Source organism: Cannabis sativa, chromosome X (assembly GCF_029168945.1).
Source record: "Cannabis sativa cultivar Pink pepper isolate KNU-18-1 chromosome X, ASM2916894v1, whole genome shotgun sequence".
In the NCBI taxonomy this organism is placed as follows: Eukaryota; Viridiplantae; Streptophyta; class Magnoliopsida; order Rosales; family Cannabaceae; genus Cannabis; species Cannabis sativa.
In genome coordinates this window covers 15,073,617-15,091,692 of record NC_083610.1, presented here as the reverse complement: position 1 = coordinate 15,091,692, position 18,076 = coordinate 15,073,617, and the positions used below count along the sequence as shown (strand labels likewise).

At 29.8% G+C, this 18,076-nt stretch overlaps 3 protein-coding genes across 4 annotated transcripts; all 3 read right to left on the bottom strand.

Moving 5' to 3' along the window:
- Window positions 1–2,824: 2,824 nt before the first annotated feature.
- LOC115704005 (CST complex subunit STN1) lies at window positions 2,825–4,154 on the bottom strand. The gene has a single exon (XM_030631230.2). The coding sequence runs from the start codon at window positions 3,531–3,533 to the stop codon at window positions 3,054–3,056; it is 480 nt and encodes a 159-aa protein (XP_030487090.2). The 5' UTR covers window positions 3,534–4,154; the 3' UTR covers window positions 2,825–3,053.
- A 116-nt stretch (window positions 4,155–4,270) lies between these two features.
- On the bottom strand, window positions 4,271–7,361 carry LOC115703995 (homocysteine S-methyltransferase 2). 2 transcript variants are annotated; one of them, XM_030631221.2, is made up of 7 exons: window positions 7,038–7,361; window positions 6,355–6,411; window positions 6,039–6,265; window positions 5,772–5,901; window positions 5,369–5,572; window positions 4,902–4,973; window positions 4,271–4,742 (listed from the first exon to the last, which is right to left on the bottom strand). In XM_030631221.2, exons 1-7 carry the CDS (start codon window positions 7,194–7,196, stop codon window positions 4,560–4,562), a joined length of 1,032 nt encoding a protein of 343 aa, XP_030487081.2. In that variant the 5' UTR covers window positions 7,197–7,361; the 3' UTR covers window positions 4,271–4,559. The 2 variants fall into 2 exon arrangements, with proteins under 2 accessions (XP_030487081.2, XP_060961287.1); XM_061105304.1 differs by having other exon boundaries at window positions 4,271–4,973; window positions 7,038–7,320.
- Window positions 7,362–10,023: 2,662 nt separating this feature from the next.
- On the bottom strand, window positions 10,024–12,228 carry LOC115702402 (serine/threonine-protein kinase STY13-like). Its single transcript, XM_030629869.2, has 6 exons — window positions 11,895–12,228; window positions 11,491–11,606; window positions 11,058–11,266; window positions 10,797–10,971; window positions 10,552–10,686; window positions 10,024–10,454 (listed from the first exon to the last, which is right to left on the bottom strand). The coding sequence occupies exons 1-6, from the start codon at window positions 12,226–12,228 to the stop codon at window positions 10,248–10,250; spliced, it is 1,176 nt and encodes a 391-aa protein (XP_030485729.2). The 3' UTR covers window positions 10,024–10,247.
- Between the last annotated feature and the right edge of the window lie 5,848 nt (window positions 12,229–18,076).

The following is an 18,076-nucleotide window of genomic DNA, read 5'->3' as shown; positions in this document are numbered from 1 at the left end:
TTATTAAATGAATTATTTTCAAGTTGACACATTAACTTAAAAATAACACAATAATGACCTACTACAAAGTATACACTTATATTCATTCTATTTATTGAGAATCAAAACTTCAATCTTCTTCACTAGATTAGCCAGAGACACATAATATTTGGACATAAACACAGGACACAATATTATAACTCAAACTCAGAAACACTTAGTCGAAACTTGAATGAATAATGCCACTCTTTTAAGTTTTAAGACTGTATATGACTAGGCAATTATGGTTATTGTATTATTATTCCTGCTACATAGTTGATCATTTTTAGATTTTTGATGTGAAATTTCGTATTGTGAGCTTTTTAGAGTTTCTTATAGACTTCAATGAGTAATAAATTTATATAATTATACCTGGAATAAATTTTCATAATGTTGTTTGGTGGATTCCTATTTTGTTATTAGGGAACATAATATTATTATTCGTTAGGTCTGTCACAATTATTATTAAGTGAGAATGAATCAATTTAAAAACCTTTTACTATATTGAAAGGTGAGATTGATTTTAATATGAGCTTAGTTATATTTAATTTTATTTTGTATATCTATTGTTTTATTTGAAAATAGGTGAATAAATGACTACACTATATACAACAATTAAGGACATCACTCCAACTACAGAAAGTTGGAAGAATAAAATGAGAGTGTTAAAAAAATTTGAAAAGCGGAATAAGAGTTCACCACTCAAATATCAAAAGCTTAATGTTAGCAGACAAAAAAGTATACAATCAGTTAATTTACTGTTGAAATTGTCAATACTGTACTAATAAATGCTATATTTTCTGAATTTTGCCTGTACTCGCGTTGCAACAAATTATTATTTCATAAATATTTTTTTCCCTTAAAAATGAACACAGGGTAATGATATTGAACCTAATAACTAATAATATATTTTTTTTAATTTTTAATTGTATCACTTTTTAATAACGTAGAAAAAGACTAACATAAAATTTAGTATACGTGCCTCGCACGTAACTTTTTACTAGTATATAAATATATATATATAAAGTAGAAAGGAAGATTACACCATATTATATAACATATATATAGAAAGAAAATAGATCGCTTACTAACAATCTTGAGTGTAAAATAGTGAAAATCACCATAATTTGAACAAGATATTACACTTTTGTTCAAAAATTTATTTCTCATATCTCTAAGTACTAAGGGAACTCTTATAAAAATAGCTTTGGAAATTATCAAGCCTTTTAGGATTTTTAACAAAGTACTTAGTTGATAGAAACTTATTCATTCCAAATGAGCACCAAAGACCGCTTTTTATAGTATTTAGGTGATCACACTTAGAATTCAAATACACCACACTTTATTTCTCTCACATAAATAAGTATTAAATATCACCATAGTTTTGAATTCCTTAAATCAAATTGTGTAGCAACTCTTTTATTACACTAATTATGTATGATTAGCACAAGAGTTACAAGTGACAATAAATTGTAACTCCTCTTCAAGTTACAACATATAAATTACAAAGTGTAGATTAAAATCATAAATTACACATTTATTTACGATACACTTAATATATATTATTCACATAATAATATATTTATCACATTTTAATTTATACTTATACTTATTATATTATTCACATTCACATTTTAATATATATATATATTTAAAATGAATAAAATATATTAATATGGAGTTTTAATGATATAAAATGAAGAAGTTGATAGTTTTGAGTTAAAATAACAAAAGTTGAATTTTGGTATGATAATTAAATAACTCATTTAATATAGGTGCTCTTATCGCTCATTTAGTGTGAATGTTCTTAGTGTTAGAACAACCTGTAACAATAATGATTTAGGTGGCTAAAACCAACTTCAGCAATAATTCTTTGTTTTATTGTAAGAAAGGAAATATTAGACTGAGAATATTATTTATAATAATGTCCTAATCGATGGAGACTATCCCAATTAAAAAGCTATGGACAAACTACTATTACAGCAAGATAGTGAGTGATAAAGACCTTTATGTAGGGTGCTTTGATGAAGAATTTCTTCGTAGAAAAATTAATGACAAGAAAAACATCAAAGAAAAGTTTAATGGGGACATTGTTAGCTGAGAAGCACTAAATTTTGAAGATATGACAGGGAAACTATGATAGAGACATTAAGGAGTAAGGACAAAGTTTGAACAAGAAAGTTTTGTAGAACCAAACCACCATCACCATTAACAATTGAAAATGTAAAGAGTATAATTATCACTACTGTCACCTTAATTATCTTCACCTAAGTCGAAGATATTGGATATACATCGCTATAAAGACAAGATTTGTAACTAAAAAATTATCACTAGTCATGAATAAACTCACAGACAAATGTCGTTTAGGGAACTTAAGCAAACTAATCAGAAGATTTTGTCAAAAAGTTAATGAGCAAATGAGCTCATAATTTATTCATTTGAGATTAAATTACAAAGTATAAAATAATAGAATGTAACTAATCTTGAAAACTAATTGCATTAGTACAGCTAGAACAACTTAACAGCTCACTAATAAAGCTGAAATGGTTATAAGTTTTAGTCATAAATATTTATTATTTATCAAATTCACAAATATATATGTGTAAATCGTTTTACACATCAATATTATTATGTTATTAATAAATAATTTGACAGAAGAGATGTGTATGGGAGCATTAATTTGGTGTGTGCTAGGGTGATATAGTAGGCACCTGAATGAAGAAAAACCAGGAGTTTTGCAACTAGAGCATGAACAACATGTCCCCTTAATTTTTGATGATTGATTTTAGGTTATATGTACAGTATCTTGGACAGCATGAAAGTGTTGCATATATTGTGTGGTTTTGCCAAACAATAATTGGCATTATAGTGTGAAATGGAGCCTTGGCCGTTACCATGAGCCAAGAGAAGACTAACAACATGATCTAACCACAATGGGTGTTGTTTTGGATTTTTACAGTAAAGATAAGATAATGATATGTATATATGAAACCAAACAATAACAATAATTTTTCATTATCGTATCGAAAACAAACTCACTTGATAGAATGATCATAACATTGACGCGCCAACCTCATGCAATCCAACCAGTGCAAGATCTCAGCATTAGGATCCCTCTCAACGACGATGTCTGAAACGGTGACCTGAACCAAACCTCTATACTTGGTGATTTTCCCACGAACTCTAGCAACGACACCGAGTCGCACCTCCGACGCAAAACGGATGGCCGAGTCGGCAATTTGTTGAACATTTGAAGGGTTTTGACGAGCGAAGTAAGGAGATGTCAGATGGTTTAGCCAAAGGATGCAATCGACACAACCAGTACCGTCATCGATAATGAATTTGAGAAATTTTCGTGGTTTGAGGTCACAAAATGTTACGACTCCAAGGGTTTCGATGCGCGAGAGGAGGAACCCATGGCGAGAGAAAGAATTTGAGCATGAGGAGATTTGGGTGAGAGAGGTAAGGTCAAAAGCTAGTAGCTTCACATGCGTATTGTATAACGAGCGATCCATCCAAGGGTTTCGAAATTCGAATAAAATACATTAAACTTCAAACTCATACATAAATAATGGCATAAGCTCAGACCACAACTTCAACATGTATTGAAATTGGGGCTAATATTTTGAACCAGATGAGCGTATTTCAGAGGCTTTTTGAGATGTTCTTTGTAGCTAACCAACCAAGAAAGCTTCACTCTCAGCAATACAAGGCAATGGCTTCCAGTAAGGGAAGCTTGAACCCTTTATCACAGAGACCCTTGTGTGTTTCAGAATCATCACAAACCTGCTTCTGGTTTGTTTTAGTATGAGGTTGTCTTGTCAGCAAGGCTATTAACCAGGTCACTGCTAATATGAATACTAAAATCAATCCCAAGGCTTCACACCTTCCTAACAAACCAATGCAAGATAGTTCCATTTCACAAACCACACCCTGTAGTTCAAATGGTTACAATTGGAATTAGGGAAGCAATCGGGGTTCAGAACTAGTAGTATTAAAAGTCCTGCTCACTAGGACTGAAGGATTTTTCACATAAACGAAGTATACAAAACAGAAAAAAGAATACACATTATTAGATGTTAATCCTCATTAAAAAAAAAATAAATCAAACACACACTACAGTAGTGTACCATGACCTAAATTTGGGATAATTCTACATTACTAAGACTGTGGTGTTGCTTCTGGTACCATATCATATTTGTATTTTGTTTTTGGGTTTAAGGTGGCAATAGTAGGAAAAAGAGAGAGAACAAACCACGTAAAGTTATGAATCCTGATAAATTATAGTCATATGATGATATAACTACAAAAGAAAATTTAGTCACTTGAGATTATTGGTTACAACAGTAATATAAAAGCATAGAAAGTAAACAAAATTTGATACAAGTTGGTGTGCCTTTATGTAGCTTTTGGCAGATTCATTAAAACCTCAGCTTCTCCTATCATGTTTCTTGCCACAACTTCCAAGTTTCCAACCCAAACAGGACATTTTTGGCTTCTCAACAGCTTTGTTTCCAGCACAAAGTCCTTGCTGCTCTCTTCTACTTATTTAAAGTTAGAATGGTGTCGCTCAGGCTAAGCCCTCGTTTATTAGAAAAAGATCGGTAGATCCCCCGGATAGTCTCTGGAGTTGTTCTGCAACAACCTCCCACAAGAGAAGCTCCTACATCGATCCATTTGTTTACATATGAAACAAAATCATCATTGGAAACTCCTGTATTTTGCTGCAATAGAACAATCAAGCTATTTTTACTGATTGGTTTTGCAAAGGAAATACTTAGTCCTTGGCTTTGTTGGTGCCCAACTTTATGTGAAAAAATTTTTAGCGAAACAATATATAATGTTCGATGTAGTGACCGTGCAACCAGAGGAAATGAACTTACCACCCACTGCTTTATAACTGGGTCATAACTTTCACCGCTATTTGGATATACAAGTATTGGCTTTGTAGTCACCTGAAGTAATTATAACAAAATTAAATAAGTACGAAATCCAGAGGCCAATGTTAAGTACAGCAAAGAAATTGAGAAAAAAACATCATGAATTTGTTCCAAATAATAAAGTCCACAATTTTAACCCTTTCCACTGAGGAACATATAATTCCAGAGAATGGATACTGTATTAAGATCCTTCTTAAAATAAGTCAAATTGACAATGGAAACATTAATGCTGATGACTAATAAATGATTGAAAGAATTTTTCTTTTGATGAAATTAAGCATGTAGATCAGTTGTGGTATGAAAGAAAAGCTATCACTTTTTTATTTTTCTTATTCTATCCCTACAGTGTGACAAGTAGATATTAACTTTACAATTTATGAAAAACATTAATTGTGCTCTGAAGAATATACCTTACTAATAGATGATATCAGTCCGTGAATAAATCTTGGAGGAGTACAGTTGATTCCAATAGCAACAACTTTCCTGCATGATTCAGCAATTGTAGCACATTCTACAAATGAATCACCACTAACCACATTGACACCATCTTTGGAGTTGAAGGAAAACCATGCAGGAATATTTATGCTTTCTTCCTCCATGAGTTCAGCAAAAGCCTACACAAGATCATCATACAGGTAAATGAGAACATTCTTTCATAGCTAGTGATCATATACATATTTCCTTTCATCATTCCAGCCCAAAATACTTGGCACTTGGTTGCATCAACAGCATAAACCATCATGATCAAAGTTTAGGCATTAAAACCATTAAGTTCCTCAAACTAAAATATTAATGAATTTCAAACATCAATACCTGAGCTTCTAATTTATTTGGAATTGTTTCAAAAGCAATCAGGTCAGGACATGCTACAGCTAAGACTTGGACCCTCCTTCGATGAAAATCTTTCAGAAATTTTAGCGTAATAGCATCACCATAATTTCCACTGTAAAGGGATGCACAACAGGAGTAAAAAAAAAGGTGTCATTTGTTGCAATTCTAACATTGCCAATCTCATGCAGTAAACAAAAGTCAAGAATATCAAAAACTTATTCATTGAATTTCAGAAGCAACTTCACATACCTGTACTCAGACCCATCAGCCAAGTAAGCACCATAGCTTCCAACAGATGCTGCAACTAAGATTGGCCGATGCTTGAGAACTATACGGTCTACAATATCACTAGGAGTGCTTTCACACCTTGACTTATAAATATCTCGAGCCTCAAGAGCAATTTCAACACTTCTCTTGAGCAGGGTTTCGCCTTCTTCCTTTGTATAGCCCCTGGCTACAAACCCCTGAATTGTGGCCTGTGTACATGTGCATATAACATTATAACTTAATGCAACAGTTCCAGGGATTATGAAACAAGCAAATATATCTGGTTAAAGAAACTTACCTGATAAGATGCTGTAATTATAATATCTGCCCCAGCTTCAAGATAATCAATGTGAACCTGCTCATTAAGCAAAAAAAAAAGACCCAACAGTAATTATTAGTTTGTACCATTGAAGAATTTCTACATAGCAACAATTTGGTTTAGCACTAGTTCTAAAATTTTGATTTGTGATAGTGATACTATAGAAGTATTGCTATGTGTCAGAAGCATGCCCATATGGTGGTCCAAATTTAATGATGAAAACTCCAATAGAAACAAGTTCAAATATAAATTCCGAACAAGACAAAAGAAAAAACCACCCCACTCAGTGGTCCATGTATATCCATAAAATTTTAAATTGAGTTAATAAGTTCACTGCAGAATCTTTAGCCGTTGTTCATAGGTGCACTTACTAACAAGCCAGAAGACAAAGAATCTCCCTAATAAATGTCATGTGAAACGATTAAAATCACTTTTGGTACATTCAAAATCCCAATAGCTGATTTCCTAATGGGAAAAATTTCAACAATAACCCAGTTATCAAAATTCATCATTTCTTAATTTTCGGGTCCAAGTTTATGAATAAACATAACTCATGTTAATAAGTACCATTCTTCATACATGAAGAAAGATAGAAAGAAAAATCAGACACCCAAACACAGAGTCAAGCAAAGTAAAGGAAAATAAAAAGGTAGAAAGAGTACCCCGCGAATAAGGTGAGGAGAAGTGAGAAGGCATTTGGCGCTCCATAGAGGATCGTTGAGGTCCGCGCCATGGCGTTCGAGCTCTGTGGCGAGTCCGCCGTCGATAACGGCGGCACCACCGGACTTCCTGAGAAACTCCGTCATAAGAGATGTATCCATTGGAGACACTTGTTAGTTGTTACACTAACGATCTGAGCAACTCAGTTTGATGAAATCTTATACGAAAGAGAGAAGAGAGGCTAGCTGGCCTGGTCTGGTTTGTCCTAGCCTGCATTTAATTTCTACTTTATATACACTCAGTATGGAGTTCTTTTTTATATGAAAATTCATAAAATGACCCATCAATTTTGATAAATAACCAAATTGCCTCTTACAAGAATTTAAATTTACTATTTCATCCCTATCATTGTACACGTTACTTTTCTTTTTTTTTTTTATTTGGGTAAATTGTTTTTTGGGTACCCATCGAACCCCAATCGGACCCGGTACAACAAATTTTGGATTTGGGGTTCTCCTCCGTGCGATAGTCGGTCGGAATACTCAGTTGACTCTGTGCGGTAATCGATCGGCCCGAATGGTGGGTGGGGGTCGGTCGGAATGGTGTTGTGGGATGGGCGTTATGGGTCGGTGTTAGGGGTGTGCAGAAAGTTATCCAATATCTCACCCGACCGATCCAATCCCAACTGATCCAATAGAATCGGATATCCAATCATAATTGGATCGGATCGGATGCAAATTTTAAAAATTCAATTGGATCGGATCGGATGTTGGATGAGACATCTGATCCAATGGATAACCGATCCGATCCAATCCAATATCATCCAATGTCCATCCAATCATATTTAATATTTATAATTTTATATATTTAATTATTTTGTTTTAAAAAAATATATTAATTATTAATAGGTTTTACTGTGCACCTGCACACATTGATTTAATATTTTATATAATATTTGCATTTGATGTATTGGACTTGTTTATTAAGACTTTTGTTTATTAAGTTAGATTTTTGTTATATTTTTATTATGGGATTATAAAAATTAGGTTGAATTTAGATTAAACTATTGTTTATTATTGGATTATTAGGTTTTAAATTATGTTTTTTCATATATTTTTTTTCTTTTGAATGAAATCAACCTAAATAGTGGCTAAAATGAATTGGATTCATCCATTGGATCCATTGGATGGATTGGATGGATCCAATCTAATAAAAAACCAGTTAAAGCATCCAATGGATAGAATCGATCCAATCCAATACATCCATTGGATCAGATCGGATCGAATGACTCAATTCAATTGGATTGGATCGGATGGAAAAATCCAATATCCAATAAATAATTGGATTGGATCGGATGGGTCCAAATCCATTGGATGTGATCCAATGAACACCCCTAGTCGGTGTGTCCTTGCGATGGGGTATCGCGCGGGCAGAGAGAAAAGGGGAAGGATGGGAGGTGATTATGAGAGGGGTATTTTTGAGGTTTAAGTAAAATAGTCATATTTTAATAATTACTTTAAGTTTTTGTTTACCAAACCAATTATGCTTTAAAATATGCATAAAAATTCAAATTTTCCCCGAGGTATCTCTTTATTATGTAAGTCGCAATGTTAATGTTTCGGTACATGAATTGGTTTAACATGCCCTTATGATAGATAGTAAATTTTTTTAGATGGAAGAAATCTTTTCAATTTTACCTTATGATTTTTTTTTCTCTAACCTATAACAGTTACTCTTACAAAAAAAAAAAAAAAAAAAAAAAAAAAATCTTATGCATATGGTCGTAAATAAAACTTTAAATTTTCTCAAAATAGAGTGCGTTGTTCTTTCAAGTTTTATATGTGAAACATTGGAGACTAATTTTACTAAAGTAATTTATTTAGTTATATTTTAGAAAAAAAAAATTGTTAAGTTATAGAAATACATAAAATTTTAATATCTAATATATTTATGAAAATAAAAGATATCATTAAAACAAATATTTTTTAATATAATATATCAAATAACAAATATACTTTTAATTGATATAAACTTAAAAAAAATACTTATAAATTATAAACTTAAGACCAATTATTTTATCATGATTTTATAAACAATAAAAATTATTTAACTTTTAAATATAAGATATTGAATTAAAGGTTATTTAGGATTTTTTAAAAAATAACAACTTTATAGATCATACTTCGGAAGCAATAAGCTTAGACTTCTTACCACTCTATGCTAGAATCTCATATCTTAGTAGAATCCTTACTTGAATTTAATTGGTTAAAAAATAATGCTACTTTTTGGTGTATAAATACATGCACATATTGCTCTTTATATTTATTAATAATAGCCAATAAATTGTTGATGATGTGTATTTGAATTTTGATACAAATAATTCAAAGGTGTTGTCCTGTGTATTATTAGGGACAAGGTGAGGTTGTGAATGAGTAGATTTCTGGTTAAAATGCTTTCATATTTGGGGCTGATTACAACTCCACTTAGCAAAGTGGCACAGATTTTTGATAAGCATGAAGTGTTTGTGTAGCACAAGTGAGATCCCACTCACCGAATGAAAAGACTTAAAACAGAGATAGAGAGGGTATATAATCAACTTCCTATAAGCCCAAATGGGCAGAAATACCATTCCCTTTTTCCCAAATGGTTCCAACACAACAAGGGAACATATCTTCCCAGCCCCATATCATCATCATCATCATCATCATCTGAATAACCTGAAATGTTCTCTGCATGTGAATATCCACTTTTTCAAAGTTCCCTCTACCAAATGACCAATTCAATTCGATGATGATACATATAATAATTTATCTCAATCATGATTGGTGATAGGCAGCTTTTCATTATTTGTTAGTGATCATGTTTTAGTTCCAAGAAAGTTTATAAGTTGTAACACACTTATTTGTTAGTCATTCTGTTTTAATTAGTTCCTTAGTTCTTAATTTGAAAGAAAGTTTATAAGTTGTAACACACATTCACAAAGTTGGCTAAATTTCAAAGGCTATAAAATAAATTCTTTTTATAATAGTTAAAAACTAAAAAAGAAAGAGCTAAAAAACATAACTTATTACAGACAGTCATCTAACCTTTCAAATTACTATAAAGAATCTTGAAAAGATATCTAGAATTATGGACCCTTTTTCCAAAAACACTAGGCCTCAATTCTAGCTCTAAACTACCTAATTTTCCTAAACAAGAATTGAAAGAAAGAATCACGGGCCGCGAGGAGTGCCAAAATAGAAACAACCGGGAGCTTGGTCTTCAGGTATCATGCCACCACCTTTGCTTGTATCAATTGCTTCTAGTAGCTTAACTACATCAGCCATGTCAGGACGTTTCTCTGGATTTGCATCCCAACATTTTTTCATGATCCTTGCATAAGATTTCGGACAGCATCTTGGGATTTTAGGTCGCTGATTCTGCCATTTTGCAATAAATGTTTTTGAGTCATTAGTACATAAAAAGATTAAAAAAAAAAAACTAATGAGTTAGAGAGTGTGTAGCATAAGAACAAACCTGTAAAACTATTGCAGATGACATCTCAGCAAAATTCATATTAGGATAAGCCATATCACAACAGTAGATTTCCCATAAGCATATACCAAAACTATAAACATCACACTTTCTGTTGTATGGTTTGCCACCAATAACCTAAACAAGTTTTCTTTTTAGACTTAACTTTGTTCATGAAAAAGAACAAACAAACAAACAAAGGGGAAAAAAAAAACAAAAAATAAACTAAATAAAATTTCAATTAGTACCTCTGGTGCCATGTAGCCAAGTGTACCAGTTTCTCCAGTCATATCATTAAGATTCTGAGCTTCAACTCGAGCAACACCAAAATCAGCAATTTTAAGAATTCTATGAGTGTCTAACAACATATTTTCAGCTTTTAAATCGCGGTGTATGATACTTTTTGAATGAAGGTAACTCAGACTGCAAATATAAGAAGCATAAGAAATACTAATGTTAAGAACCAAACAGAACCGAAGAAGTAAGAAGTGATCATAACTAAAACTAACCCTCTAGCCATATCCAAAGCAAGTTGAATGACGATCTTAAAGGCGAGTTTTGTTCTCCTATTCTTGAATAAATAGTTTTTTAGTGTACCACCAGGAAGGTACTCAGCAAGAACACAACAAGCATTGGAAATATATGAAACTTGACAGCCATTGAGGGAGTTGGTAGAAGGAACTTCGAGCTTCGAAATTCCCATTGAAGCTCCTATGAACTGAAAGCTAACAACTTATATTAAAGCAAATGTATATATATATTGAAACAATAAGAGGGAAAGAAAGTACATCAACCCCTCACTCCCTCAAGGCAAAAGAAAAAAGAACAAAAGTGAAAAAGAAAATAGCAATACTAAGCTTTGCATCAGATAAATGATTAATAATTACACACAAGACATCATATTCTATGAGAAAGTGATCAATTTTTCATTTTTATTTTCACCTTTGTAACGTTAGGATGGTCAAGCTTATGCCAAACAGACACCTCTTGTTGAAAAGAGGCCCTAAGAGAAGCAGTTCTGCAGGTCATACCTCCTTCTCCCCAATCCAGTATCTTCACTGTAATAAGAAAATAAATAAATAAATAAAAGAAAAATGGCATTACATAGTGTCACTAATACACTCCATGAATTTCATAATTTCTTTTTCATTTTAAATATTAAAGAACCAAGCGTCAATTTCACGAACACATTGTGTTTAGTATTTTCATATAGATAAAAGAACGATTAGCCTAAAAATCAACATTGCAAACTAGTTGATGGAATAACAATCCTAAAATATAAATCAGATTTTAAAAAATGTAGACATTATTAGATATATAGCAGGAAGATATCAATATTTAGATACCTGCAACATCTTGGCCATCGTAGACACCTTTGTAAACAATGCCATAAGTCCCTTTAGCAATCTCACGTATTAATTTCAATTTAAACAATTCGATCCCCCACTCTTCTTTCTTGTGGAATTTAAGTTCCTTCGACCAAGATACATTATATTTCATCTTCTCTAACTCCACACCAAACGTTCTAAGATTAATTGTATCGGCTCGAACAAACTTATTATTATTATCATCTGTAAAACTTTCCTCTACCCTTGTCACTATTGAAGCCAAAGACATTATAGATTGGCTATCAGTACCATAACAATCAACCACAGGGTTAGGAAGCTTTCTTGAATCCATATTCAAAACGGAGTGAAACAAAGGAATCTCCCTTTTCAAGAATCCCAAATAATATATAGAATAAAATATGATGAGAGTAAAAATGGAAAAAAATAAATGAAATAGGATTGGAGGAGATTAAATAGAGAAAAAATTATTCTTGAATGACTCTTTCAAATCCACTAACTTACTAACGTGTTGATTATTGGATATGGTGTATTATTCGTATCTCGTAAATCACTTAACTGTTTTATAGTGAAATACTTGTTACCTATTCCTAAGCTAACTATTCTCTGTGATTCTTTACCTATTTTAATGACAATTACACTCTAATATTTTATCAATATTAAATAATAATAATAAAATCAATGGCATTTATCATCTATATCACGTGCTTATATAATAAAAGTGTTGTTTTTTTATAAAAAGATATTATAATTTAAATTTAAACTCATTACCTGGTTTTGTTTTTATTTTATTTTTTCTTTTAAAATATTATAATTTAAATTTAAATTCTTTACATATATCTCAAAAAAATATATATATATCTTTTTATTATCATTTTCTTTTACCAAAAATATATATTTCTATTATTTTTTTTTTAATATAATAACCAATTTTACTGTTGAGATTCAAACAATGGTTATTAAACAATGAGAAATTTCTTCCAACTCTGAAACTTTATTTTTTATCTGTAGTGCATATATATTTCTATTATTATTATTATCGAATAATTAAAGAAAAGTGTATGATATTTCAATAAATAATGAAAAGTATTATAAAATTAAAAATATTTTGGTAATTAAACTAAAATTAAAATTAACAATAAATTTTAAATATTATTATGTTTTTTTTTATTTTTCAATAAAAAATAATTTTATTTATTAAATAACATAAAAGACACTAATTATACAACTAAAAATATACATAATTAAAATAAAAATTAAAAATATAATTAAGTATATATCCATTGAGCCTAATATTAACCTAGTATATCTTTATATTTAAGTATGGAACATTTTTAATAGGTATATATATATTAGATTGTAACCACGTGTAATGCACGGTTATAAATAATAATTAAAAAAAAATTAGTGTTATAAATATTAATAATTATGTGGATGTCCAAATCTTTTATTTATTGACATTAATTGTAATTAACATTCCTCTTTTTCTTAGTTTCCTTTTTTCTTAATTTCTTAATATCTCACTCTTGTATTTGTATAAATAGGGGTTCACCCCATTGGAATAAATAACTCAGAAATTCTCATTCACTTTCTCTTTCTCTCTTCATCTTCTTCTTCTTTCTTCTCATCTACTTTATATTATTTTATATTATTTTATTACACGTTATCAACACGAGTCTCTGCTCAAGCTTCAAGCATGAGTCTCTGCCCAAGTCCCAATGTAAGTATCTTGTTAAAGTTCTTGAATTGTTTCAAAGTCAGAATACACTAAATATATATTTATATATATATACTCCTCTGACTGAAACAATTTCAAGAATCATTTGGTTTCCTTTTTCTTTTTATCTATATATCTATATATTATATATGTATGTATATGTTTTTATATATTTATTATTGATTTCATATATATATATATATATATTATATTCTTATCATTTATAATATTTACAATATATGTGTGCCTATGATATGATAGAGAAAATCTATATAAATTATACATATATCCAGAAGATTATGTATCATCGATAAAATATTGCATATATCCTAAAGATTATGCATCATCGATAAAATATTGCATATATCCTGAAGATTATGCATCATCGATAAAAAATTGCATATATCCTGAAGATTATGCATCCTCGATAAAATATTGCATATATCCTGATGATTATGCGTCCTCAATAAAATATTGCATATATCCTGAAGATTATGCAAACGTAATATTCATTATATAGTTGATGGATATATAATGAAAGAGATGAATACATATTTATATATATGTTCTTGTATTCTTTGAGGACAATGAAAAGTAATTTAATATCGATATAGATTTTGACAAACATTTCCTGAAGTAAATGTTTTATATTTGTCAAAAAAAATGATTGTATTTATGTGAATACAACTAAAGAATCATTAAAAATGATTATTATTGATGCAATTTTATAGTAGGTTTTGAATACCTAAAAAGAATGTTAAGAAAATTGCATTGAAACATCAAAGTATAAGAATAACAGTGAGCATGACTAATGTTATTTAAATACATGAGACATGTATTTATTGTTCATCATTCCCTGCAGAGAATGATACGAATTGAATTCAACTACTTTTAAAGATTGTTTGTATTAGTCATGTTACTATACATTGTTATTACTTGCAATGTTGGAAATTATTGCATGTGACATATATTAAAGATCAAATTTTGCATACATCTTGGAGATTATGCAAAAATTGTATTCATATATTCTTTGAAATATTGTTAAAGAAATTGCTGAGTAATTTCTTTTTATATATGAACAAGTAATAAATTTTTAAGAAATTTATAATAATGTTCTACTTGTTCAACGTCATTCCCCGAAGTGAATGTAATGATTTTAAACAATCGATGGCATTATTTACTTAAATATTTCCAGAAGAAAGTGGAAACAACCAAAAGATGAGATATCACACACAATCAAAGTGTATAAAATCTATATATCATGTGTGGAATTGAATAATAGTAGTCGCGTACCTGTAGTACGGACACACTTATAATCAAGATAAAAGTATATTTGATTATTGAATAGAATGTGAATTGTACAAATTTATTGTACATTTAGAATATTTAAATATCATTCCCTGAAGAGAATGAATAGACATGAAATTCTATTTCAAAGAATATAGATTTCACATAAATTGGCAATGCCAGAAGTAAATTAATATATACATATTTTATTATTTCTTGAAATCAATAGTTTCAAACTATTGTTGGTACATGATATGTATATATATAGTTACTATATAATTCAGTTTGCATATTCCCAGAAGTGAATATATAACTTACTAATATTTGTTAGTGATCCAATATAATCAAAGTGATAAAGAATCACAAAATGATTATTTGAAAAGCTTCCTGAAGAAGTCTTACATACAATTGCTACTTTGAGTAGTAAAACATCTTTGTATGTACCTAGATATATAACTTTTATCTAGTTATGAAAGTGATAAGAAATAACTTATTATATGTACTTATTGTACATTTAAATATATAATATATCAAGTCATGATAATTAGACTGATGAATAGTCTATTAATAAATTAGACGACTTGTTAAAAAGATATCAGGAAAAATGAATGATATATTACAGTTATATCTATTTGACAATTACAATAACATGATGAAGTTGTCGTGTATTTTTTAAATTATACACATCATTGAATTGATGATAGTGATTACTGAAGAAATATAAAGTTTGATAAACATAATAGTGACTCCTGAAGAGTGTATATGTTTTGGAGAATAATATAATTATATTATTCGTGTATATAAAAATGAAACTTGTAATGATTATGTTGTAATGAATTTACATTACCTTTTGAAAGTTTCATTGAAATACAAATTATAGTGAACCTGAAGTTCATGAATTGAATTTTTTGACATGATCAATCATATGCAATAAATTGTCAAAGAATTTGACTAAATTTTGTTGAAAAACCAGAAGATTCTTTTCATTGTTAATTTATAAGGCTCAAAAGAAGAATGTGCATATATTTGCACATAGAAAATATTTAAATTATATTTCTTTAACAGTCTTGAGCCATTATTAGATTTTTATTGTATAGTTTCTTATCGATGTGATAAGATTATATAATCATGCATTTACAAAATGTGTAAATTTATGTATTTCTAATTATACACGTATGACTCATTCTTAGAAATGAATTAAGTTCATAAGGATTGAACTTGAAACTGAAGTTTATTGAACCTGAAGTTCAATGTTATATAGTATATATGAGTTTAAACAAATATTGATTCATTGTGATATACTGAAATCCCTACAGGTATATTAATATTATTAGATATCACAATTTTTAAAAATTCTCTCGATCAGGGGGAGAGAAGCAGTTGGGATCGATGATAATTTTTGAAAAATGATCCTTGCACAAAGTATATAAGAACAATATAGTTCAAAATGATATATACCAACTGCAAATCAATATTATTCAAAGTTGAGATAGAATGAGTTGAAAACGCCTGAAGCGTAAATGAACAATGTAGAAATTATTAATAAATGTTCATTTGATTTGCCCTGAAGTTGTTAAATCTAGAGGTACTCATGGAGATACCTTAATGTTATAAAATATTAAAATGATAACCGTGATGAAAACGGTACTCGAAGAGACTCCCAAGAGAAGTTAGACATAACACATTTGATCATAATTGAATCCCTGAAGTGATTTTATATAGGTATCTATAAATGATAAACATATTTGAAAAATATGTAATTTAAAGAGATATCTATAAGTTATGTCAATATGGGAGGAAATTATCATATAATGAAATTTTTGTCGACAATAGATGTTGAATGTTTGCATATGCAATAAACTAACATGAGATAGCAAGGATCATGATATTAGATTTGTCGAGAATTATCGACATACATTTTGATTTTTGGCCAAAATATTATGACGCAGTCCAGGCAAGTTTACTCGCATAAAGTAAAGTAAGACCTGTAGGGTGTGCAAATAAATATTTCTAATGAGAAATTTGCATGTATGTATTTGTACATAATGAATTGTTGTACAAAGTTTGCATAGACATGAGATTGATTGAAGTAAGGCTTAAATATTGAGAAAATATAATCATGATTTGATTATAGCCTGGAATATATTTTATGAGGATTTATAAGCGTCACATAAATGTTGCAACGAAAGGTTATGTATATGGAGCTCCTAATATAGTGAGAATTTGAAATAAGCCTTATCTAAAAATTCTAGAAGAATTTAATACATGTCTTAAGTGATATAAATTCAAAGTCGCGCGCACTATATGACAAAGATCTTTGTATGAAATAAAGACATGTAAGTAAATTATTGTTTGAAAAATACGTATGGTTGTCTATGCAATATAAATTCGTAAATTATACGTTGTGATAGACTCTTGAAGAGTTTTTGATTAATTGAAGAACAAACTTTTATTTCTTTTGTATTTCGAGAAATATTAATGTATAAAGTTTGTTCATTAGTATTGAAGTCCTGAAGTACTTCATATGTATCAAGAATTATAGATATATGATCATTTGATATGAAAATTAAGATCATACAACAAGATGGAACAAATACGTGGTCTTGGAGTACCATCATTGTCACAAATGAAAATTTATAGTACCATTAATGTGTTATGTTCATATCTACTTGAAATTTTAAATTTTAGTATGAACAAAGTTGTGTACACACATGAATGATACAATTAGTTGGATAAAGACTAATGTTCCACGAACCCCTCATCTATAATTTAGAAGTCCATACATACTCTGAAAGAATTATAGAAAATATATGATCAAAGATATATATGGTGATATTTTAAAAGTTATAACAATAATCTTATGAGATATATTATCACCAAAAGAATTATGGATCATATGTGCATGAGGGGGAGACATATTCATGTTGCACTCTTTTTCCCTTAGTTCAGGTTTTGTCCCAATGGGTTTTCCTGGCAAGGTTTTTAACGAGGCAACTTGCAAATAATTATGAATATGAAATATACATTGTACTCTTTTTTTCTAGCTCAGATTTTGTCCCACTGGGTTTTTCTGGCAAGGTTTTTAACGAGACAGCTATAAATCATGTTAACATACTTGCATTTTATGAAGCAAGTAGAGAATGTGTGGGAGTGAGATCATTGACATAACATATTCAGG